This window comes from Lissotriton helveticus, chromosome 9 (genome assembly GCF_964261635.1).
Source record: "Lissotriton helveticus chromosome 9, aLisHel1.1, whole genome shotgun sequence".
Taxonomy (NCBI): domain Eukaryota; kingdom Metazoa; phylum Chordata; class Amphibia; order Caudata; family Salamandridae; genus Lissotriton; species Lissotriton helveticus.
Window position 1 is genome coordinate 1,095,597,714 of NC_136070.1, and position 26,704 is coordinate 1,095,624,417.

Here is a 26,704-nt window from a genome sequence, read left to right on the forward strand (position 1 = left end):
CCCAAACAGTGTGAAGGACACCTTCTAACTCCATGCCACAGCTCCATGGTGCTGGCGCAGGCAGCAACTTGTGCTCTACATGATCAGGAGAGTGGCCCGACGGCTGGCGCAGCACCTATGGTTGTGTTAGTGGGAGTGTGACATGAAGGCTGTATGGCCTAGCTTTCCTATATTGGTGTACAGCAGATGTTTAAATCCCTCGCAGTCCTTTGCCAGTTCAAGGCACCGTGTGTGCCCCTAAAGTGCAGTTGGGTTGATAGAGCATGGTGCCAAGGGCATGACTGGAGCCTGGCACGGTGCTGCTAGATCTGTTGCGAAGTGAAGAGGGTTTAGCAACACCATAATTTGGCATCCTCAGCTTCTCTTCTGGGGACCCAGAGGCAGCACAGGAAGGGGGAATCAAGGACAGGGCTGGATTCAGACTACTACACCCTTTTTCTACTTGCCGGAGCAGACTGAGCAAAAATGTTGCTGGGGAGTGAGTCCTAATCTGGCAGTACATGGCACCGTGAGTGAAGACCCCACAACACCATGGTCAAAGTGAAAGCAGCAGGAACAGAGTCAAAAAGAGAGCCCCATATCTTATCACCTTCAGTGCCCGCAAAAGAAAGCTGCCAGTGGCTGATTGAACTGCCAAGGAGTCCCTCAATAAGAAAAGTGCTTCTATAAGGCATGTGATAGTTGACGGCCATCCCAGCCATGAGCAGCCACCATCTTATTGCCTTACACCCACAACTGTTTGCCTACTTGCTTTAGAAACCTGCTCATTACCACAGTGGAGTCCAAGGCTGGTCATGACCCACTCTCCCCTCCCTGGGACCTCTATATTTTCTGTAGATGTGGAGGCATTAATCACATACTTGTTGACTCAGAGCATCAGCGTGTAGCCACACCAACTCGGGTCACTGAATCAGGAGATTTAGTAGTAGTTCCTCTATATTTTCCCCCTTGTTCATTGTCAATTTCTACATAGATGCCAAACCTAAGAGTGGAGAGTCTGAGAATCAAAGTTATTCTATTTCTATTACATAACAATAAAATGCAGGCAAAGAAAATACCCATAACCAGATGTGCGTAATGGAAACTTCAGCCATTATGTATGCCACTGTACCTCATTTTAGGGAACAGGGTTCTTCTGTAGTAACCTACCAGACTGACTTTGCCTGCTTTGCTTTCTGTTCTCCCTATGCTGTGCTCACTTTAGTGTCCCTCCGAAGTGCTCCCTTTACCCTCCCTATGATGCGCTTGTGCAACCCGTTATGTTGTGCTCACTCTGCACAACTCTACTGTCCTGCCTCAGCAAACCTCTACTGTCCTCTTCTGGCTCACTTCTACTATCCTCTATTCATTCCATTCTATGGTGCTTTTTACTGCCTCCCTCCCCCTTTGCTGTTCTCTCTCTGTCCCCTCAGCGGTGCCCCATTTTTCCTCTTTACGGTAATTCCAAGGTTCTGCTGTGTTATTTGTGTCTCTTTGGTTTGCTCCCTTGCCCTCTATGCTATCTTCTCAACTAATTTATGTTGTCTTTTCTCTACCCCCTTCTGCTGTGGTCTCTCTGTCCTCTGCCACTGCCCCAGATGCCCACATTTCAAAGGGAGGACTAGTCAAGGTCAAACCCATTGTTGTAAATGCTGTTTTGTCTTGTATGAGTTTAAAGATCTACTTCTTTGGGAAGCCTTCACAGATGATATTGCAATAGACAGAGGATTCTTAAGGTAGAAATTCCCCAACCATCTATATACCTATTACATCCCTGCCATATTTTCTTTTTTTGTGGTACTTATAAATAATGGGTAACAGAGCACTTAACCAGTTCTTTCTATTCATTTATCAAGAGTTTGTTGAAAGGGTTTGTTCTGAAGCTCCATATATACTCCATGGTTAAATTTCAGGGAGGCTTCATGGGAAGCCAAGCACAGGAGGAGGTCTTTCTTAACAGTTTTAACTTCGCACTATTGGAATATACTTTTCAACCACTTTTGTCCAATCCAAAAAATAGAACACATATAAACATAGTATATTTCAGGATCCCACAAATGTCCATACAACAAAAACTACTTTTTACGCTTGTTCCCCACTATTAGAAATTGGGTCTCTAGTTGACAGAGGTATGCACTCTGTCCAAGTAGGGACCCCAATCCTAGTCAGGGTAAGTCAGATACACAACCACCTAAAGTAACCTTTGTTCACCCTTTGGTAGCTTGGCACAGAGCAGTTAGGCTTAACTAAAGAAGCAATGTGTAAAGTATTTATGCAACACTTATGTTATAGTAACACAGAGTAAACACCACAAAAAGACTCCACACCAGTTTAGAAAATTAGAGAATATTTATTTAAGTGACATAGGATCAAAATGACAAAAGTCCAATAAGTAGAAGGCGTGATATGAATTTTTAAAGATAAAGTTCAAAAACAGTTCTTAGACGTCAATAGTGCTAAAAGGTTACTTGAGGTCATGCTATACTGGGGTAATTCCAAAGTTCAGGCCGACTGTGATGGAGGGCAGGTCAGCTATAGGAATCATGCAGGCCCCGCTGAAAAAGTACCTTGCATGGGCCAAGCATCGGCGTCGAGGACTCCAAGCGTCGGTTACGATTCACGCAGTCAGGTCGATGCTTTTGGAGTTCAGCCTCACATCAGCATCTTTGGATCAATGCTGTGTTAACGTTGAACGTCGTATGCGAAACCTGCGTCGTTGTCGAATTGGCACTGCGTCGGAGGGCACTGCGTCTGTTCCAATCAGCGCAAAAGGGGTCACTGTGTATATTTTACAGAAAAAATCTGTAGAACCCACCGCTGAGGCCCAGGACTGGAGGGGGCACCTCATGCAAGGACAGGACTCACAGATGGCAGAGACCCGCAGCACCAGCAGATCTGAAAGAAGTCTTTCGCGAGGAACCTGAAGAAGGGTGTTTTAATATGGTTCTGGGGCTCACTAATCGATCCAACAGTATCTTTAGTAAAGTCCTGTCTTAGTTGCAGTGCTTTAAAAGGTGGGGAAATTCACCCAACTCGCCCACATTTTCTGATCCAAAGATCAAAATGCACAGCAGTCCATCCTCAAGCACATGCTACAATGAATGTCAGAGTACAAACATCTATAAATATCAACAATAATGAAATGTTGATGGTTTTTCTTTATTTTTCAGCCTGTTGGCCTCTCCTTTTTTGTGTTTCGTCGCTATGGGGAGCACCTTGCAACTTACTCAGGGCTAAAAAAATACAGAAAACAGTCCCAATTGTAATGGGCATATCATTTCAACCGAAATTAGAACCAATATCCGGTAACATTAATGTATACAAGCATATGTTGCATATTCACTTCAAGTGATAAATAAGTTGAAACCAATAAGGAAATCCCTAGGCGTTAATGTGAATTATCACAATGTCAGAAATCATCATGCATCAGCTACTGAAGCATCTGGGGTGTCTCTCATCCTATTGTTTTAAGGCTCTCATGTGTTCGCTTATTCTTTCTTACAACTACTCCTAGAAAATAGTCTATGGAAGTAAATGAGATGTTGCAAGAGTCCAATCCACAAATCAATTTGAACATCTAAGTATAACTTATACCAGCTTCTTTTAACAGGTAAAAATTTGTTTTACAATTCCCAAAAGTTGTTCTTACACTTACAAAATCAATTCTTTACACAAATGTTTAGATGTAAGCAAATCTCGCTGAGGAGAATAGTGGGAGTTGACATTCCACACCAATAATGCGATGGAAGCTTATGAAAAAAATAAACATACAGAATTGACAATGTTTGAAAACTCCTTATCCATCACTACCTGCCTCACAAATTCACTGCCCATAAGAACAGTAGAAATGTGTCTCTCAGCCCTGTCAAGAATAATATAACGCCCTATTGAATCTGGATTATGCAAAAAAAATTTCAGTTACATGAAAACCCCTAACAATACTTTCAAGAAACCAAAGAAGGGGATCCCTAGAATCAGTATGACAATATATAGTGAGAAAAATAATTCCTTGATCATTTATGCAAGAAATGTAATCACACAGAATATAATGTTTGATAATTGTGGTAATAACACACCATATAGCAAATCTCACCAAGTGCATCATATTCAAACTGGATAGTTGCCTTGTAGATTAGCTTGATAAGGAATAGTAAAGGCACATAAAGATATGCCCAATATTTCTCAGAGGTTCATGTCTCAGCTCTACAGAGTTATTTGAGCTGACCCTTCATCACATCTGTTCCAAATCAATATGCATAAAACCTATGTTGTCAGAAGATTGCCCTAGGTATGGAGCAAAATATTAAGTGTGAAGTAGGCTGGTTGTGAATCTTTCTCGGCATGTTCTGTCGGTAAAGTGGGCTGACTCACTGCCACATGCATTGTTGTAGGGTGGGTGAACGCAAATTGTGAGGATTTAACAGATGAATGGATGATGCCCACTGATCAAAATACCCTCAATGTGTATTGTTTTTATAAAAACAATAGTGTGGCAAGACAGGTAAAGAAAGCTTTCTTAAAGGCCTGACCTAAAAAGACATTTGGGAAAAACCACTTTGTCCTTGTGCCTTAGGACACCCCATATAATGAAGTGATTTTATTGCCTTTTGTAGATATGTATGGTGGGTTGAAATTACTTGAGATGAAAATAAGCTGAACTAATAAATGGAACCTGGAGGAGGCGAGAGGCGCAAGAAGATGGAATACTGCAGAGGTTGCATGTATGCACTCTGCCACAGATGAGCATGTGTATGTGGCCATTAACACATGCTATTGAATCTGCGATAGTTGTGGAGGGGGTGGTGCAGAGCATCTGTGGACTTAGTAGTATGCAGCCTCCAGTTGGCTGAGGCATTTGAATGGCAGTCCAGGATCCATCAATCCAACTAAAGAAGCAATAGGTGGTGTAGAAAATTGGGTTACTGGTTGATGGGGTGGAAAAACGTTACTCAAGCAGCAATCACAATTCTTGTCAAGGTGAAACACAAGCAAATTCACCTGTGTTTAACCCTCTGGTAGCTTGACACAACAGCAGTCAGGCTTAACTTAGAGGCAATGTGTAAAGTATTTATTCAGCACACAAATGGTAACAAGGTAAAAACACAACACAAGGAAAATCCCACACCAATTCAGGAAAATAGAATAAAATGTACTAAATGATATGACACCAAAACAACAAAAATCCAATTAGTAGAAGCAGAGATATGCAATTTTATAGATTTTGTAAATAACTGCTTAAAAGTAAAAAGCACCAACTGTGGATATCTGGTTGCGCCGAACCAGGACAAAGTCACAAGATCAGGCCACTGTGATGGAGCATGGACCAGATACAGGGACCAAGTTAAATCCGTGAACAAAATACCGTAAATCCTTGTTGCAGAGCATTGTGAGGTCTCGCTTCAAGGATGCATCGTGCAGCAGCAGTTCCGAAGTGCCGCAAAGTGAGGTCCTGAGTCGAGGATGATTCCTGCAGCGGCAGTTCGGAGGAGCTGCAGGGCTGTGATGTGTGGTCCTGTGTCAAGGACATGTCAAGCAGTGGCGGTTCTGAGGAGCTGCAGGGCTGTGATGCGAGGTCCTACATTGAGAATGTGTCACACAGCGATGGTTCTGAAAAGCTGCGGGGTCCTGCGTCGGGGATGTGTTGTACAGCAGTGGTTCAAATGTGGAGGTGCGAGGCAGTGTGTCGTAATTTGTTGGTTTTCTTAGGACAACAGCTGGACTGGTAGGGCACCTTCCGGCCCACTTGGAAGGGTTCAGGACGAGGGTGGCACCATTTAGTGGCAGGACTCACAGAATACAGAGTCCAGGTATGTAGTGTCATGCGGACCACATTCTAGTCTTCTGGAGAGTGATTTAATACACTTTACACCCACCCATCACAGGCATCACCGGTCAAGTGACCCTGCAAATTAAAGGGGCTGGGAGTACGTGCCCATGGCCAGTTGCAAGTACCGTACACACTGTCTGTGTGCTTTGTTTCCTAAGTATGTGAGCCTAGCACCCACTACTTTACAAGGTGCAGGGTTCAAGGTGTTTGGAGAATGTTCTGCTCAGGAGGCCAACCAACTAACTAGCCTTTGGAGTCACTCTAGTGGCCCTGGGTTCAGGATACAGGTTCTGTTCTTAAACCTCAGGGAGCAGGGAAGCAGAACAGCAGTTCTTCTGGCAGCAGAGAAGCTCAGCAGTCCTTCCTCTGAGTCTTCCACAGGTGCAGATGTGTACTGTGGAGTTGGGTCTGAAACCCACTACTTATACCTGATGTCCATTTTGAAGTGGGGGAAGCTTCTAGAGCCCTTCCCCTACAGAGGTGTCTGGAATTTCCTACCCACCTGCTCGACTTGTCTGGGGGCAAAAGACACAAGTGTGAAACTCTTTGTGAGTGTGCCGAGGCAGAGTCTTTGTGATGTGCTGTTAGACCTGGCATCTTTGGCGTGGTTTCCCCTATCTTTTTGCCTCTACCTCCTGTATGTTTGATGCTGTGCTGGATTTCGTTTTTGCTGGTTTAGATGCTTTGGACACTCTGCCACTGCTGACCAGTGCCAGAGTGTAAGTGCTCCCTGTGTAAATTGTTATTCTGACTGAATATACATGTTTGGCATATTTGTATCACCATGAAGTCCCTAGTAAAGTGCACTGGGTGTGCCAGGGCTGGTGATGACAAATGCTACTAGTGGGCCTGCAGCACTGATTGTGCCACCTACATGAGTAGCTCTAAAATGGTGTCTCAGGCCTGCCACTGCAGTGCCTATGGGCAGTTTAGAACTGCCATGTCCTCCTGGTCAGTGTCCCCACTGACCAGGCCTAACCCTTCCCTTTCTGTGCACATCAGTCACCCCTATGGAAGGCCCAAGGTACCCCCCTGGGCAGGGTGCAGTGTATGTAAAAGGTAGAGCATGTACTGGTGCAGGTAACATGTTCTGGTAGTGAATTACAGCCATTTTCGTTTTTCACTATTGTAAGGCTATCTTGCTCCATAGATTAACATGGGGGATGCTGGCTACAGTGGTTAACAGCATTTCTTCCCATAGGAACAAGATAGGACATAAGTATCTAGTATCCCTGAACTCAGAATTTAATAACACATCTTTTAGGAAAGGTTGTTTTTAAATCCTGTGTTTGAGAACAGCACTTTTAGAAAGTTGCTGTTCTCTTGTCTGAACCTTCTGTGTGCCTGGGCCTGTTTGTGTATTGACTGTCTGGTTTGTGAGTGACAGGGGCTGGGGAACTCCCCGGCAGGATGGATGAGTCAGCACTAGGCTGAATGACTTGAGTGGTGGGAGGAGTTAGCACCTGGGCTGAATAGGGCTGTGCCTGCCTTCCACAATGCTGGCTCCACCCCCCTGCTGGGCGGCTGAGGACCCTGCCCCTCACTCTGAAAGGAAAGATGCAGCCACCAAAACAAAGTGCTCAGGATCCACCCAGAACTGGTTCAGACCGGGCACAGGGCCCACATGCACCAAGAGAACAAAGACTTTAGGGGTATAAGTACAGGACCCCTGACAACAGAAAATTAGATCATCCTGGAAATCAAGAAGGAACCTCTGCCAAGGAGAAAGCTGACCCTGAAGAAGGAAGATTGTCTTGCTGTTGCTCTGCTGGACTGACCTGCTGTTGCTTTGCTGCCAAGGAGAGGGGAAGGACTTTGCTGTGAGCTGTGTCCCCTGTCTTGAAAGGAATCTCCAAGGGCCTGAGAAGAGCTGGCTCCCTGTTTTGAAGTCCCAGGAACAAAAGGACTTCACCCCCAGCTTCCCTGAACTCTGCTGAGTGAGTTCTGTCCCTCCTAGAGTGCTTGATCCAGTTGTGGGGCCTCTGGAGGTTGGACCTGTGCTGGGAAGCTTAAGACTAAAGCTTGAGAGACTTTTGAAATTGAAAAGTGTCGCATCGCTCGCTTGCGGAGCGCATCCCCGACAGTGCGAGAAGTTTCCCGCCGCTACGGAGGTCGAGATCGTCGCAGCGCCTGACGCCGCTGCCAGAGACGTCGCATCCTCCGTCTGCGGGACGCACCAGACCGGTGCGGGAGAATCGAACATCGCTGCGAGTATCGTCGCAGAGCCTGTCGTCGCTGGGTGAGAACGCCGCACCGCTTGCTTGCGGACCGCATCACGTCGCTGCGAGTGTCGTCGCAGAATCATCACATCGAGGAGCTGCGAGAGAAAGGATCGCCGCTGGACCGCGCATCGTCGCCCCGGAGATCGTCGCAGCACCTACGAGATCGTCGCATCGTGCCTTTGCGAGAACAGACTTCCTACGGAACCTACGCACCGGAATCCATACAAGTGGCCTTCCTCCCCATACAGACCGGATTCGTCGCAACACGCCCGCTGCTGCAGCGGGGCTGTCGCATCGCCTCCCCAGGGTCTCAGGAGCAACGCATCGCTTGTTTTCCACCGCACCAGCTTCTGCTTTTGGAACTTTGTTGCAACTAAAGGTACTGTGAGTAAACGTGACGCAACTGTGAACTTTTCACGCAACTGTGGTTTATTTTTACCGCAACTTGAAGAACTTTAACGCAACCTTAAGAACTCTTTGAAACCATATTCTTGAACCGTGTATGTTGGATTTTTATCGTTTTGGTCTTGTGTAGTTTTAGAATAAATACCTTTATTTTTCTAAACTGTTGTGGAATCAGTTTGTGGTGTTTTCACTGTGTTACTGTGAGTGTTGGTACAAATACTTTACGCATTGCCTCTGATTAGCCTAGACTGCTCAGGCCAAGCTACCTAGAGGGCGAGCAGGGGTTATCTCAGAGAGTTATCTCCTTGTCCTGACTAGCAGCAAGGGTCCCTATTTGGACAGTGGTACCTACCTCTGCCAACTAGAGACCCCCAGATCTAACATTGGTGGTCAGGCGGTGGGATTTGAACTTGTATTTGTACTTGACCCACAGTAATTGGTGTACATCACTAGTGAGTGCAGACCACTACGCCACCGCATACTACTGGTTTTTGGTTTTGATTTTTCTATTTTTGAGTAACTCTTCAACACATCATGTCTGTGCATGGGAAGGCACCCAGTAAAGAGGCAGAAGTAGAGATGGAGTTTGCCATTGGAGATTTGTATTCATACAAAGTTGAGCAACTTAGGAAATTCTGCCTTGAGTTTGAGTGCCCCATAAAAAGCGCCTACAGAAAGGAGGAGCTGCAGAAAATCTTGATGGCCCATTGGGAGGCACAAGAGGGAGAAGATGATGTGGATGTAGAAAATGGTTTTCAAATCAAAGATCTGCCAGTGGGCAGAGTAGGCTCAGGAGCTGGCAGCAACCACTCCGATAGGGGCCTCACCCCAGAAGAGTTACAAGAAAATCAGAGAGTAAGAGAATATGAATTGGAAGTCATGAAAATGAGAATGCAAATGAAGCAATTTGAAATGGATAAAGAGAGAGAAAAGGCGGCGGAGGAGAGCAAAAGTGCCCGCGCCTTAGAAGAGAAGAAATTGCTTTTGGCTCATGAGTTGAGCATGAGAGAACTGGATCTTAAAGCCAAGGAGGTGGATGCCAGTTCTAATGGTGGCAGCGCGCAGCCAGTGCATGGGGGTAAAGTATATATTCCCAAGGACCTGGTACAGAATTACCATAGGGGTGAGGATATTTATGCCTGGTTCACTTCGTATGAAATTGCATTGAAGATGAATGGTGTGCCTGATCAGCATTGGGGGGCGGGCCTGTGGAAACATTTTGAGGCATCTGGGAGGAGTGCTCTAGAGCCCTTAGAATTAGCAGGTGCCATGACCTACCCCAATATGAAGGAGGCCTTATGTCTCAGGTATGGCCTTACCCCAGAGCAGTACAGACTGCAGTTTAGGAACTCCAAGAAGAAAGAGTCTGAGACTTGGATGGAGTGTGTGAATTTGTACTCGCGTGCACTGGAAGGTTGGATGAAGGGCAGTAAAGTAACTGATTTTAAGGGGTTGTTGCATTTAATCAGTTGGGAGCACTTGAGTAGTCTTTGTGTTCCAGAGCTGCGCCAGCATCTTTTAGACAGCAAGCTGACAGACCCCATTGAGCTTGCTAAGGAGGCGGACCGCTGGACCAGTACCAGGGTCCACAGAGGAATTGTGGGTACCACAGCCAAAGGTGGGCAGGGTCCCCAGCAGAAGAGTGGGGGGGACAAGGGTAACCAAAAGGAGTTCTCAGAAGGGCCCCAAAATAGTTCCCAGGGAAAGGAATCCCAAACCCCCAAACCTAAGCAGCCATGGCCCTCTAAGGGCAGGCGGGACAATAAAGACAACAGGGGCCCACCTACCTGCTATCACTGCAATGAGGTGGGCCACATAGCTCCAAAATGTCCCAAGAAGAAGCAAGCACCCACTGGTGCCCCCACCCCAGCGTTAGCTAGTGTAGCTTTGGGAGGGGATTTGGTTTCTAGTGATTGGGGGGAGTTAGCGGTTATGACCCTTGTCTCTCTAGGAGACCAAGAGATGGTCCAGGAAACCTTACTGCCCTCTAACACTAAGAAATATGGGCAGAAGGTGACCATCAATGGGAGGGAGGTTGAGGCTTTGAGAGACACAGGAGCCAGCGTGACATCCGTGAGGTGTCAGTGGGTGTCTGAAGAGCAAATCATCCCTGGTGTACTCCGCCCTGTAGTGGCAGCTGACAGTTCAGTGCGCCTCTGCAAGCTGGCGAAAGTTCCCTTTGCATGGGGAGGAGTCTCTGGTCTTTTGGAGGTAGTTGTCAGTGATGCCTTGCCTGTAGACTGTCTGTTAGGTAACGACCTGGAGAGTTCTCCATGGAAGGATGTAGAACACAGAACTCACTTGGAGATGTTGGGTCTGCCTGCGTGGATCTGTGTGACCACGCGTGCTATGGCAGCCAGTAAGGGTGATTCAGCAGAACGGGAGCCTGAAACAGTGGCCCAGAGACCTGCCAGGAGAGGAAGAGGCCGAGGGCGCGGGAAACCAGCCCCAGCCGTTCCCACGGTCCAGGAAGGAGCAGAACCTGAGGGGGATGCCCTGGAACCTACAGGGGAACAGGTAGCCGAACTGGGAGAATTGCCTGAGCTGACCCATTGGCAGCAAGAAGGTGGTCCCTCCAGGGAGGAATTCTGCCAGGCGCAGAAAGAATGCCCTTCCCTCGAGGGTCTGCGGCAACAGGCTGTAGACCAGGCAGCAGGTGGAGCAGCCAGAGATCACTTTATCTACTGGGAAGATGACTTGTTGTATAGTGAGCCTAAGTTTGCTGAGCCCGGTGCAGCCCGTGTGCTGGTGGTACCCGAGCGCTTCAGAAACTTCCTAATGGGTCTGGCTCATGACGTGCCTCTTGCAGGACATCTGGGGCAAGACAAGACCCTAAACCGGCTTGTCACCCACTTTCACTGGCCCCAGATGAGAAAGCACGTTGGTTCCTTTTGCAGATCTTGCCAAACCTGTCAAGCCAGTGGCAAGACTGGAATGAAGCTGAAGGCCCCCCTTCAGCCCTTCCCAGTGGTGAGCACCCCTTTCGAGCGGGTGGGCATAGATATCGTAGGGCCCCTGGATCCCAAGACAGCCTTAGGCAACAGGTTCATCCTGGTCTTGGTGGACCATGCCACTCGGTACCCGGAAGCAGTCCCTCTCCGGACAATCACAGCACCCGTGGTGGGCCGTGCATTGATGGGGATCTTTTCCCGTGTGGGGTTCCCCAGAGAGGTGGTCTCCGACCGGGGTACCAACTTCATCTCTAGGTATATGAAGTCTCTGTGGGAGGAGTGTGGGGTAACTTATAAGTTCACCACTCCTTACCACCCGCAAGGAAATGGGCTGGTTGAAAGGTTCAACCGGACCCTGAAAGGTATGATTATGGGCCTAGCGGAGCCCATGAGACGTAAGTGGGACGTCTTGTTACCATGCCTGTTGTTTGCCTACAGGGAAGTGCCTCAGAAGTCCTTAGGGTTCAGTCCCTTCGAACTCCTGTATGGCCACCCTGTTAGAGGACCTCTCTCACTGGTGAAGGAGGGTTGGGAAAAGTCCCGTGGGAAAACCCCCCAGGATGTGTTCAGCTATGTGCTGGCCATCCGCAACCAGACACAACGCTTCAGGAAGCTCGCTCAGGCGAACCTGGAAGCAAGCCAGGAAGAAATGAAGAGATGGTATGACCAGAATACCACTCTGGTCGAATTTCAACCTGGGCAGGAAGTGTGGGTGATGGCACCAGTGGAGCCTTGTGCGCTCCAAGACAAGTGGACTGGGCCATATGAGGTGGTGGAAAGGAAGAGCGAGGTAACCTACCTGGTTGACATGAAGACTCCCAGGCAGCCCCTGAGAGTCTTGCACGTGAACCGCCTCAAACCCCACTTTAAGAGGTCTGAAGTAACCATGCTCCTGGCTACCGATGCAGGAATGGAAGAGGATAGTGATCCTCTCCCTGACCTCCTGGCAGTTAAGGAGCAGGATGGGTCAGTGGATGGTGTGGTCCTCTCGCCCACCCTGACCCCAGAACAGCAGAGTGACTGTCGCCAAGTGTTGGGTCAGTTCTCCTCCCTGTTCTCCCTGACCCCAGGAGTCACCAACTGGTGCGTCCATGATGTGGACACTGGAGATAGTCTGCCTGTGAAACAGAAATTTTACAGGGTAGCTGACAAGGTCAGGGCCAGCATCAAGGAAGAGGTTTCCAAGATGTTGGCGCTAGGGGTGATTGAGCCCTCCAGCAGCCCCTGGGCTAGCCCAGTGGTCTTGGTCCCCAAGAAAGCTGCTACCCCCGGTGGCCCCACAGAACTCCGGTTTTGCGTGGACTACCGTGGGCTCAATGCGGTCACGAAGACTGACGCACACCCCATCCCCAGAGCTGATGAGCTCGTGGATCGGTTAGGAGCTGCCCGCTACCTCAGTACATTTGATTTGACTTCGGGGTACTGGCAGATTGCCTTAACTGATGGGGCCAAAGAGAGGTCTGCATTTTCAACGCCAGAGGGGCACTTCCAGTTCCGTGTCATGCCCTTTGGGTTGAAGAATGCCCCTGCCACATTTCAGAGATTGGTCAACCAGGTGCTGGCGGGGCTGGAGCAATTCAGCGCCGCATACCTGGATGACATTGCTGTGTTCAGCTCCACGTGGGAGGAACATCTGCAACACCTCTGCGAAGTGTTGAAGGCTCTGCAAAGGGCAGGCCTCACTATCAAGGCCAGCAAGTGCCAGATAGGGCAGGGATCTGTGGTGTATTTGGGACACCAGGTGGGGAGCGGACAGGTGGCGCCCCTACAGGCCAAGATTGATACCATTCTGGCTTGGGAGCCCCCCAAGACCCAGACAGAGGTGAGAGCCTTTTTAGGACTCACCGGGTATTACAGGCGTTTTGTCAAGGGCTACGGCACCATTGTCGCCCCTTTGACAGAACTCACTTCCAAGAAGTTGCCCAAAAGAGTTGACTGGACTGACGCCTGCCAAACTGCTTTTGAAACCCTGAAAACTGCTATGTGCACAGCGCCGGTGCTCAAGGTACCTGACTTTTCTCGTGAGTTCATAGTTCAGACAGACGCTTCAGAGCATGGTGTGGGAGCAGTACTCTCACAGATCACTGAGGAAGGAGGAGACCAGCCGGTAGCCTTCATTAGCAGGAGACTACTCCCCAGGGAACAGAGGTGGAGTGCGATTGAGAGAGAAGCATTTGCTGTGGTCTGGGCTCTGAAAAAGTTGAGGCCCTACCTGTTTGGGACTCACTTCCGTGTTCAGACCGACCACAGGCCCCTCAGATGGTTAATGCATATGAGGGGTGAGAACCCAAAGCTGTTGAGGTGGTCCATCTCCCTACAGGGAATGGACTTTACGGTGGAACACCGCCCTGGTACGGAACACGCCAACGCTGATGGTCTGTCCAGGTTTTTCCGCCTTAGTGAAGAGAACTCCCAAGAGGGTGGGTAGTTCTCCCCATTTTCAGCTGGAGGGGACACGTGTTAGACCTGGCATCTTTGGCGTGGTTTCCCCTATCTTTTTGCCTCTACCTCCTGTATGTTTGATGCTGTGCTGGATTTCGTTTTTGCTGGTTTAGATGCTTTGGACACTCTGCCACTGCTGACCAGTGCCAGAGTGTAAGTGCTCCCTGTGTAAATTGTTATTCTGACTGAATATACATGTTTGGCATATTTGTATCACCATGAAGTCCCTAGTAAAGTGCACTGGGTGTGCCAGGGCTGGTGATGACAAATGCTACTAGTGGGCCTGCAGCACTGATTGTGCCACCTACATGAGTAGCTCTAAAATGGTGTCTCAGGCCTGCCACTGCAGTGCCTATGGGCAGTTTAGAACTGCCATGGCCTCCTGGTCAGTGTCCCCACTGACCAGGCCTAACCCTTCCCTTTCTGTGCACATCAGTCACCCCTATGGAAGGCCCAAGGTACCCCCCTGGGCAGGGTGCAGTGTATGTAAAAGGTAGAGCATGTACTGGTGCAGGTAACATGTTCTGGTAGTGAATTACAGCCATTTTCGTTTTTCACTATTGTAAGGCTATCTTGCTCCATAGATTAACATGGGGGATGCTGGCTACAGTGGTTAACAGCATTTCTTCCCATAGGAACAAGATAGGACATAAGTATCTAGTATCCCTGAACTCAGAATTTAATAACACATCTTTTAGGAAAGGTTGTTTTTAAATCCTGTGTTTGAGAACAGCACTTTTAGAAAGTTGCTGTTCTCTTGTCTGAACCTTCTGTGTGCCTGGGCCTGTTTGTGTATTGACTGTCTGGTTTGTGAGTGACAGGGGCTGGGGAACTCCCCGGCAGGATGGATGAGTCAGCACTAGGCTGAATGACTTGAGTGGTGGGAGGAGTTAGCACCTGGGCTGAATAGGGCTGTGCCTGCCTTCCACAATGCTGGCTCCACCCCCCTGCTGGGCGGCTGAGGACCCTGCCCCTCACTCTGAAAGGAAAGATGCAGCCACCAAAACAAAGTGCTCAGGATCCACCCAGAACTGGTTCAGACCGGGCACAGGGCCCACATGCACCAAGAGAACAAAGACTTTAGGGGTATAAGTACAGGACCCCTGACAACAGAAAATTAGATCATCCTGGAAATCAAGAAGGAACCTCTGCCAAGGAGAAAGCTGACCCTGAAGAAGGAAGATTGTCTTGCTGTTGCTCTGCTGGACTGACCTGCTGTTGCTTTGCTGCCAAGGAGAGGGGAAGGACTTTGCTGTGAGCTGTGTCCCCTGTCTTGAAAGGAATCTCCAAGGGCCTGAGAAGAGCTGGCTCCCTGTTTTGAAGTCCCAGGAACAAAAGGACTTCACCCCCAGCTTCCCTGAACTCTGCTGAGTGAGTTCTGTCCCTCCTAGAGTGCTTGATCCAGTTGTGGGGCCTCTGGAGGTTGGACCTGTGCTGGGAAGCTTAAGACTAAAGCTTGAGAGACTTTTGAAATTGAAAAGTGTCGCATCGCTCGCTTGCGGAGCGCATCCCCGACAGTGCGAGAAGTTTCCCGCCGCTACGGAGGTCGAGATCGTCGCAGCGCCTGACGCCGCTGCCAGAGACGTCGCATCCTCCGTCTGCGGGACGCACCAGACCGGTGCGGGAGAATCGAACATCGCTGCGAGTATCGTCGCAGAGCCTGTCGTCGCTGGGTGAGAACGCCGCACCGCTTGCTTGCGGACCGCATCACGTCGCTGCGAGTGTCGTCGCAGAATCATCACATCGAGGAGCTGCGAGAGAAAGGATCGCCGCTGGACCGCGCATCGTCGCCCCGGAGATCGTCGCAGCACCTACGAGATCGTCGCATCGTGCCTTTGCGAGAACAGACTTCCTACGGAACCTACGCACCGGAATCCATACAAGTGGCCTTCCTCCCCATACAGACCGGATTCGTCGCAACACGCCCGCTGCTGCAGCGGGGCTGTCGCATCGCCTCCCCAGGGTCTCAGGAGCAACGCATCGCTTGTTTTCCACCGCACCAGCTTCTGCTTTTGGAACTTTGTTGCAACTAAAGGTACTGTGAGTAAACGTGACGCAACTGTGAACTTTTCACGCAACTGTGGTTTATTTTTACCGCAACTTGAAGAACTTTAACGCAACCTTAAGAACTCTTTGAAACCATATTCTTGAACCGTGTATGTTGGATTTTTATCGTTTTGGTCTTGTGTAGTTTTAGAATAAATACCTTTATTTTTCTAAACTGTTGTGGAATCAGTTTGTGGTGTTTTCACTGTGTTACTGTGAGTGTTGGTACAAATACTTTACGCATTGCCTCTGATTAGCCTAGACTGCTCAGGCCAAGCTACCTAGAGGGCGAGCAGGGGTTATCTCAGAGAGTTATCTCCTTGTCCTGACTAGAAGCAAGGGTCCCTATTTGGACAGTGGTACCTACCTCTGCCAACTAGAGACCCCCAGATCTAACATGTGCAAATGTGGTAGGTGACAGCCTATGAAATTCAGAGATGGCCCACCCAGCCAACACATATTCCTCTTTGCCTCACTGTCAGGGAGCAATACACAATGACTACCTGCCAGCCACACCCAGTCATGTGACTCAAGATACAGCCCGCAGGCACCAAATGGTTGGCACAAGAAAATGCTGACTATGGGTATAACCTGCACACCTGTGTTTTTCAGAGTGATGAAAGTAATCTACAGTTCAATAATGTTCGTCTGTTGTGTGCCAACTTGTTTCCTGACCCGCTCTTGTCAGGTTTAAATTATGTACAAATGGATGTGTACAGACTCTGTCACATACAAAAAGGTGCACTACTCTTGCACATATGGTGCAATAATACTTGAAAAAATGTCAATCACAAATTCAATATTTAAACATTTTATGCCTAATGCATTAGTCAATGTAGGTACCGTGCAACCATGTGCTCAATACTATAAATAACTTAATCAAAAACAACAGTAATCACGTGCTTGTTGACACTTCACGTGTCATTTGTGCTGTACAGTATTTGTATTGCTTCCTTGGACATTATGCATTTAACATGAGTTTTTTTCTGTGCCGTGTTCCCAATGCATTTCCGGAATTCCTTCGTAAGGGGAACTCTACAATGAACAATTAATATATAGGTTTCACTATATTACATAATATAAATCAATATAAATGTATGCACGCTTCTCAGGTGCATACCCTTCACCCGAAGATTAATTAATAGATTCATGCTTTTATTTCATGCTGTTACTCCAAGGTCAGTGCCTCCACCTTACATGATATCTTAGAAACTAATATAAGTCCTCCATTGTCATCTTTATACAAACTGCTCCATGGTGCCCATAAGTGTACACTGCCTCGGATAACTGTGTTTCATGGTGCTGTTTAATTAGGTTACACAACCCGGCCCTGGGTGACAACAACCAACTAAAAATGCCAAATAAACTGACAATTGACCTCATCTTCCAATTGCTATAAATTAAGCGAATATAAAAGTGAATGTTCCTGCCTCATACCACATCATAGGAGCGAAAACGTCAAACAAGCAATCTTTAATCAACCAGAGCACTTACTTTACAAATCATAAAGCAACGCTAGAATTGCTGGTCAAACCAAGACGAAGATATACTGTTCAATCTACATTAAAAAAATGTATATGATCAGTGACCGTGTCGTAAAACCCACTAAATATCACAACCACAACCGTACACTGACTCAAACTTACTTAGATGAGCCAAGTCACTCCTGCATGTATTCCCGTGCTAGGAGAGTCCTTCCTGATCACTGCGATAACCTTCTGTGTAGTTGAGTTCCTCACACATAGTCTTGCGGAGGTAGCAGCTGGGGAGTCCTTGATGCTCCTCTGATGCTGGTAAGTTTTTTTGAGTCTTCCTGGGGTCTTCCCCACAAGTGGGAGGAAAGTGAGGCAAGGAGTTGCAGTGCACCTGGTGCTGGTCATCAGTCAGGACAGCAGCAATCTTATGAGTCCCCAGTTAGCATACGATGTCGCTGATGTAGCTCCTAAGATGGGCTATGGGCTGATCGGCGCTGCAACATCACTCACAGTGGCTCCACCTGGCATACGAGATGGTCAACTTTTGCCAGTGCACAGGCAATGACCAGATCTGTGTAGCAGTCGCTTCCTCACTACTAGAACCCAATCAACAGGAATCCCCCCTGAACCGCACTCCCTCCAGGCCTCTCCTTTTCCGGCTGGTAGACTGGCATACCTTGTCCCTCAGTCCTGGTCACAAGGGTCACAGGTAGAAGTCTTGCAGAGCTGCTGTTCCTCGCATAGGCCATTTCCAGACACCAAATGTGATTTAAAGACAAAGACATTGAAGTTTATGTTGCAGCTCTGCTCCCCTTGGAAGTGCCCGTTCCTTTCCTCTCCTCTTCCCTTCCTTCAGAAAGCAGTCTGTCACAGGAGGGGCAACTCTAAAACTAATAGCCCCACAACACTGGCCATGGAGTGGCCAGAGGTTCACACCTGGATGTCAGCCACAGTGATATGTGTATCAAAAGGATAACCCAGGGCCTCAGCCCTGGTCACAGGCGGGGCAACTCTAAAACTGATAGCCCCACAACACTGGCCATGGAGTGGCCCGAGGTTCACACCTGGATGTCAGCCACAGTGATATGTGTATCAAAAGGATAACCCAGGGCATTTATAATTCTCTTATCAGCCACATCTCCTTCTTGAGATGTACTCAGCCCCCTTTCCAGTGACCTCTCTCTCTCTGAATCAAAGAGCACCATTTGAAGTGGACTACAGAGGCTGGTACTCCCTTCCTCCAATGTGTTCCATCCAGCTTAAGGAATGCAGCAATACACAAATCTGTCTGGGGATTCCTCCACCCAGTCATTCACAAGCACACATATATCCAGCATATGCACATAGCATACATGTGCTGCACAGCATACATCATTTATGTGTTGTACCATTCACAGACACACATACACCCAACACATGCAAATAATAAAAATGAATTGCACAGCACTGCATTATCCCAGGTTGTGCCACTCACAGGTACACATACCCCCAACTAGCCTCGGCCGGCAGTGGGAGTACCTGCAGGGCGGTGACGTGGGAAGGGGGAGGGGCAGGGTGGGGGTAGTAATGTATGGATTACAGAGTTTTACAGGTAAGTTAACATTTAGATAAATAAAAAGAATTTCGTTGCGCACACTGCATTGAATTTGGGGATGCAGTGCACTCAACGAAATTAGTTTTATTTATTTAAATGTTTACTTACTTGGGAAGCTCCATAATCCATACATTACTACCCCCCACCCTGCCCCTCCCCCTCCCCACATCACCGCCCTGCAGGTACTCCCACTGCTGGCCGCGGCTGCCCCCAACACATATATACCATGCATGGACGGTGCAGCACAACACACCAAACTGATGTAGATCATACATAAACACACAGCAGCAGAACATTAAATGAGCGAACCTGTATACCTTCCTCCACTGAGACAGGTAATAAGGTCATGTTCACTCCTACTGATCACTACACTGTATATGCCACCACCACGCTCATGCTGCGAGACTCCTAGTAAAGACAGTAGCCTTTTACCACTATGAGTGGAGCTCGTTCGGTGCCCCTCCCAGTCCAACAAGACTGCAATCCGTGAGATAGGCCTATGTCATTACGCACACACATCATCCATGTTCTCCCATAACAACAAAAATCAGCGTTAGCACTTCAGACATCAGTACAGTTGGGGCACTCTGGGGAGGGGTGCAATTCCATCACCATGCAAAGGACTTTCTGTCTAAACATGGAGCTTTTTAACAAATATGTTCATTTTTTAAACATTTCTACTCTACCCAATGGAAATAGCATGAGTAGTTGTTTAAGACATAGGTCAATTGTATCATACAGAATGAAAGTTCCAGTGCCTCATTGCTGTTTCTCCTGCTGTAGGAAAGACCGGTAAGAACCTTCAACATGAGGCACCTACTTGGCAGAGGATGCTTTTTTTGTTTTATTATTAAAGACCAGTGAGCATGACTCATGTTTATAGGTGTGTAGCATTGAAAATGTAAACAATTATGCAACACTTAAACGACATTAGAAGTAAGCCTCCAGGGCAAATGCTGTCTCTAGTAGAAAATCAAACAGCACGACTTTATGCAGAACAAAACTAGAGGTAAAATATAATTTCAAAAACGAAATTTTTTAGATTGTAAAGTACAAAACTATACACCGTCACTGTATCAGTTTGCCTTCTGTTGTGCCCTCAGGACGGCAAAGTTTTTTCTTGGGTGCTGGGAAGTCGAATTTACTATACTACCTCCAGTTTTAGTAAATTTGGGAAATTTTTCCATGGGACTTATTTACTATTGTAACTGCAGTTCTGATAAATTCTGAGGGTAGTTGCAAATGTCTCTAATATTTTAAAACATGGATGAAATGCTGTAATTTAGCAATGCTACCAGCTAATGCAAATCAACATATAAAAAAAACCTAGGGCCCGTTATAGAGTATGGGGGACAGGTTACTCCGCCACAAATGTGTGAAATATCCCATCTGCTTAATTATAAGTACATTACAATATAACACACTTCTGATAAGGAGGGCGGGATATTCTTCATGTTTGTGACGAAGTAACCTATCCGCCAAACTCTGAACCAGGCACTAAGTTTTTAATACATATGAAACAAAACTTCCCTTTGCACAGCAGGATCATTTCTATTGATCAAGGCCATGGTTGGTCAACAATGGGTGGGAATAGTAGGTGGGCAGTAGATCAAAGACAGGAGCATGACACAGACGAGGTTACTCATTCATAACCAGACCTGGAAGTACCTGGTCGAGTCTCTGGTGCCTCCTCAGGAGCTCCTGTTCAAAGGGGGATGGTAGTGGTTTTGTCTCCTCCTTTTTCTGTCGAATCATTTGATCCCGCCGCCTGTGTTCTAACACTCTCTGCAGCTCCGGCTTGCTATCAAGTCCCAGGCCTCTGCGAGAAGAACAAAATTGATGTCATGTCACAATTGGGCACCAGTCTTAGTATCACATTGCTTCAAGTTAAGTTATGTGAACAATGGATCAAGTGCCTGAAAGCAAAATTCAAAGAAAGTACAATAACTCTGCAACTTTATTCCTGCAGTGAGGATTTGGTTTTTCACGTTCCAAACATTTTTTAGTATAACATTCATAGGGCCTAATATACAATGAATTAACACAGCGCAGTGCCACAAGTCATTTGGCTGAGTAGTGCAGCGTTAATTCCGAAGCACAGGGAGGAGTCATATCTATAACGATATGAAGGATCCCTTTGCCAGGGACGGAATGGGAACAGAAACCGGCCCTGGCACACTGCTCGGCTGCCTCCCCCTGAGGCAAGGGGGAGTGCAGCTGAGTAGGTTGCGACGGCCGGTTTTGGCCGATTTTGTTACCGGGGGGCGATATTACCGACCCCCGGTAACAAAACCGGCCCACCAGGGGCCCAAAACCGGCCCCCACCCTAGCAGCCTAACGGGGAAATGCCCATGCCCGCTATGGCCAGTCCGGCCCTGCCCTTTGCTACCCCATGCACTGGCGCACACTTTTCTGCAATGCGCTGATACAGGCACCCTTGCGCAATAATGCAAGGGTGCCTGCGTCATGGGGATGATTGTTTATGTGCAAGAAGGCGTCCCTTCTGCACATAAACAATCAGAAATGGCATTTTGAAACGTCTTAGAAGTTGAAAAACATAATTATTTTCAATGATTGTTTATGTGCAGGAAGGGACACCTTCCTGCACTTCTTGTGATTGTTTATGTACAAGAAGGTGTACCTTCCTGCACATAAACAATCACAAGAGGTGATTTCCTCGTTCTGTGTGTGCTGCAGAATACAGCTCCTATAGAAAGAGGAAAAAAATGAGGAGAAATGAAAACATTTCTCCTTGTTGCGCCTCCCAACGCATCCCCTGGGGAGGTGTAGCATTCTGACACATTTCCAGGTTTACGATTTCTCGTAAATCTGGAACTAACTGTGGCAGAAGCCATGGGTGTTGCATGGGAACACCCACAGCAACACTGATGGAACGCCCCTTTCACGCAAAGTTCGGTGTGTAAAAGGGCTGTATTTACAAGGACACTAAAAGCCACGCAGGGTGGCTTTGCATGTCCTTGTAAATATAGTGCAGCAGGTTGCGCCGCCAGTGCGTCACAAAACTTTACACACCAATGGTGCAATGGTCTTGTAAATCAGGATTTCTCTCAGGCAGCTGCAGTCTGCAGCCTGCTCTGAGCTCATCGCTGACCCAGGACGTAAGAGAAGCAATGTAACAAGTTACATTGTTTCTCTTCAGTCAGAGTGCGCCAGGCCCGGAAAAAGGACTGGGGTGGGGGCCCCAGAGACAGCATTCCCCACAGGGCACAGCCTCTGAGAAAGGAGGACAAGAATGGGGTGGGGTGGGGGCCCCAGAGACAGCATTCTCCAGGCCAATGCTCATATGAGAAGGGAGGAGGCAGCATAAATGTTGCCCTCAGGTAAGCACTCTTGTTAAAACACACACTACTTTGTGAGAGAGAATGGGAGAGAGTTGAGAGAGAGTGGAGAGAGTGCAGAGATTGGAGAGAGAGAGTGGAGAGAGAGAGAGTGAAGAGAGAGTGGAGAGATAGTAGAGAGAGAGTGGAGAGAGAGAGTGGAGAGAGACAGTGGAGCGAGAGAGAGGAGAGATTGGAGAGAGAGAGTGGAGAGAGAGTAGAGAGAGAGTGGAGAGATAGAGTGGGGAGAGAGAGTGGAGAGAGTGGAGGTAGAGAAGGGAGAGATTGGAAAGAGAGAGTGGAGAGAGTGTGGCGAGAAAGTGGAGAGAGTGGAGAGAGAGAGTGGAGAGACAGTAGAGAGAGAGGAGAGAGTGGAGAGATTGGAGAGAGAGAGTGGAGAGAGAGTAGAGAGAGAGTGGAGAGAGAGTGGAGAGAGAGTGTAGAGAAAGAGACAGTGAACAGAGAGACAGTGGAGAGAGAGTGGAGAGGGAGTAGAGAGAGAGTGGAGGGAGACAGTGGAGAGAGAGTGGAGAGAGTGGAGAGAGAGAGTGGAGAGAGAGAGTAGAGAGAGTATGGAGAGAGAGACAGTGGAGAGAGAGTGGGGAGAGAGAGTGGAGAGAGAGTGAGTGGCGAGAGAGAGAGTGGAGAGAGAGTAGAGAGAGAGAGGAGAGAGACAGTGGAGAGAGTGGGGAGAGGGTAGAGATAGAGAGTGAAGGGAGACAGTGGAGAGAGTGGAGAGAGAGAGTGGAGAGAGAGAGTAGAGGGAGAGTGGGGAGAGAGAGTGGAGAGAGGAGAGAAAGGGAGGAGAGAGTGGAGAGATAGTAGAGAGAGAGTAGAGAGAGAGAGAGTTGAGAGAGAGAGTGGAGAGAGAGACAGTGGAGAGAGAGTGGAGAGAGAGTAGAGAGAGAGAGTAGAGGGAGACAGTGGAGAGATAGTGGAGAAAGAGAGTGGAGAGAGAGAGTGGAGAGAGAGAGAGTTGAGAGAGAGTAGAGAGAGAGAAAGAGTGGAGAGAGAGAGTGGATAGAGACAGTGAAAAGAGAGAGAGAGTGGAGAGAGAGAGTAGAGAGAGAGCGGAGAGAGTGGAGAGAGACAGTGGAGAGAGAGAGTGTGTGTGAAGAGAGGGTGGGTGAGAGAGTGGAGAGAGAGAGAGAGTGGAGAGAGAGTGGAGAGAAAGAGTGGAGAGAGAGTGGAGAGAGAGAGAGTGGAGAGAGAGAGAGAAAATAGAGAGTGGAGAGAGGGAGAGAGAGAGTGGAGAGAGAGAGTGGAGAGAGAGAGTGGAGAGAGAGTAGAGAGAGAGAGTGGGGGGAGACAGTGGAGAGAGAGAGTGGATAGAGAGTGGAGAGAAAGTGAAGAGAGTGGAGAAAGAGTGGAGATAGATAGTGGAAAGAGAGTGGAAAGAGAGTAGAGAGAGGGTGGAGAGAGAGTGGAGAGAGAGTGGAGAGAGAGTGAGAGAGTGGAGAGAGAGTAGCGAGAGAGAGAGAGTGGAGAAAGAGTGAGTGGAGAGAGAGTGGAGAGAGAGAGACAGTGGAGATAGAGTGGATAGAGTTGAGAGAGAGAATGGAGAGAGAGAGAGTGAAGAGAGAGTAGAGACTGACTGACTAACTCACTCAGAGACTGAATACTGCCTGACTGAGAGACTGACTGGCTGAGAGACTGACCTAGAGAGAGAATGACTGGCTGACTGAGAGAGAGACTGACTGACTGACAGAGAGAGAGAGAGAGAGAGACTGATTGAGAGAGAGTAAGACTGACTGACAGAGAGAGGGACTGAATGACTGACTGAGAGAGACTGACTGACTGGGAGAGAGAGACTGACTGACTGAGAGAGACTGACTGACTGAGAGAGACTGACTGAGAGAGAGACTGACTGAGAGAGAGAGAGACTGAGAGAGAGAGACTGGCAGAGAGAGAGAGAGAGAGACTGAGACTCTGACAGAGAGAGAGACTGGCTGAGAGAGAGACTGACTGAGAGAGAGAATAAGAGAGAGCGAGAGAGACTGACAGAGAGAGACTGACTGACAGAGAGAGAGAGACTGACTAACAGAGAGAGACTGACAGAGAGAGAGACTGACAGAGAGAGAGAGAGAGAGACTGACTGAGAGAGAGAGACTGGATGACTGAGAGAGAGAGAGACTGACTGACTGAGAGAAACTGACAGAGAGTCACTGACTGAAAGACTGACTGACAGAAAGGGAGAGACTAACTGGGCCCGATGTTGTATATCATGACAGGAGTCTGCATCAGGAATCCCAGCTAAAATTGGGCAAACTGTCCCGGCCTACTGATGGCAGGGACCCTGTAATGAATGGACCACCACCTATGAAAGCCTGCTGGCAAACTAAGCCCAAACTTTAACTCCACCAACCAGTGTTACTTATAACGACTGTATTGGTGACAGTGGCGTAACAATAGCCCCGCATCCCTGGCAGTATGGCAGATTGCTGGCCTGAGAGCTCTAGACTGGCACGGAGAATGGGGGGGGGGGCCCTCCTTGTAGTTTGCAGGGGGGCCCCCTCAAGTTTCGTTACGCCTGTGTGCCATAAACACAGGGACATTGGCACCAGGTTGAAGCATTTCTATATAAAGGGGTAATTTCTAAGGTTTAGGCAAGAATTAAATATATATTGTTCCGTTTGAAAAGCTATATCAGAAAAAGTGTTGACAAATGGCACTGCTGGTTTGCCATCTGCATTTGGATGACAATTGCGTGATGAGGTCGAGCACCAGTAAAACTTACTCTTCCGTTTATACTTCAATGATCAAAGAAGCGAGTAATCATAACTCTTATGGGCTTGCACTGCAGCGCTATGAAACGGCAGAGCTACTACGCGTTATATAAAAGTTGCTATTATTATCTTCACATCAGTGAACAAATTCCAAACTATCAAATGCATTGAACACATTTTTAAAATGAACCTTTATCAGAGCTAATAAAACAAAATTACACAACGCACTTTGCACAAAGTGGAACTACAATTTCGCTGCCACTAGGTTGCGCTGCTGAACCACTTTCAAGGTTGAAGCATCAAATTGGCACATTTCAGCATTAACATCGATTTACTCATCTAAACCCTACGGAAAGCTTGACTGCGAAGAATATCATTTTGAGACTATGAAAAAACGATAACCTCGTCAAATGAGGATGAATGGATTATTGACATGTTCCCACGCATCACCAGATAAGATTTTTAATGAAGGGAGAACAACCTATATATTTGAGAACATATTGAAACAGTTGGAAACAGAGTTCTACACATAAAAGATATATCATGTAGGTTATGTTATAACCTATGGATTTTGATATTACTGTTGCATACTGCAGTGTAGCTTTGTGAAGTAATAATACAATGTACATCTATTATAATTTCGATTTAAGCTTGCTGTTTATTATCTGTATATTTATGTGGAACTTGTGTTTATTTTTTACTTTTTGGAACAAATAATTAAAAAGATATAAAACAATACACGCGTTGCACCAATTAAAATGGTTTGATAATGAAAAGCCAATGTCAGGAAACAGGTCTGGAGGCATGCTTTCTAACTAGTGCAAAGATACGCTGCTAAGTACCATCCTGCAGGGCTGCCGTTGGTCATGGGCAAGCTGGGCGCTGGCCCGGGGCACCCACTATTCTGAGGGGTGCAGCAGAGAGCAGCCTGACTTAATGTTATGAAAGGTGGAGCTCGTCCACCCCACTTAGTCTCAATTGGGTCCTATTAAAGACTTTTGAAATCAGCCCTTAATGTAGCTCAGCGTCATTGTTAGCACCCCATCAAACCCCTGCCCTTCTCTCATCTTCCTCAGACCTTCTGCTCTCTCACCGCAACACTCTCGCCCCCACATCAAACACCACATCTTCTTTCAGCCCAGGGTGCTGTCCCGGTCAAGCCGGTACGTAAGGGGGTGGTGATGGACGGAGCATCTGAACGAATCAAACATTCACACCCAGTCAACAGATCTGGGTTTAATCCATCACCGTTCTTTAGCCAACTCTGCCACCCCAGTTCGGACATGGCTATATGCAAATCAGGCTTTGGACCGACCCTGCCATTCTGCGTGTAGGTTGCAGCGGTCAAGGAAGGGCTGGCTCTATGCACAGTATCAGCGCTGCCTGGCAGAGGAACACATACTCATGGAGAGCAGGTTGTGTGATAGCAGGTGCGCAAACCCATAGGGCTAAAAGGGCTTCAGCCCCCCTCCCTCCCTTGTCTCAGCCCGGGCTGCTGGGGGCTCGGATGTGCAGTGTCTGGAGTCTTATCTCCAGCACGCCCGAGTTTTTCACAGGTCTTTAAAGACCATTTGCATATTTACATACCTTTGTGAACTGGTTACAGAGGCTTAGTTTTTTTCCTGATTCCAGTACCCCCTGGGTCCCCACTCTGCCTATTTCTCACATTTGTATTTTACATTTACTGCCGTAGTGGAAG

General features: G+C 47.8%; 1 protein-coding gene across 3 annotated transcripts in view; it reads right to left on the reverse strand.

Moving 5' to 3' along the window:
- Positions 1-26,704, reverse strand: part of FAM107A (family with sequence similarity 107 member A) — a 764,756-nt gene that overhangs the window by 24,298 nt on the left and 713,754 nt on the right. For all 3 annotated transcript variants that reach the window (XM_078661506.1, XM_078661507.1, XM_078661508.1), the window contains one exon: positions 20,610-20,760. In XM_078661506.1, coding sequence (XP_078517632.1) covers positions 20,610-20,760 — 151 coding nt within the window. The remainder of the gene's footprint in view (positions 1-20,609; positions 20,761-26,704) is intronic.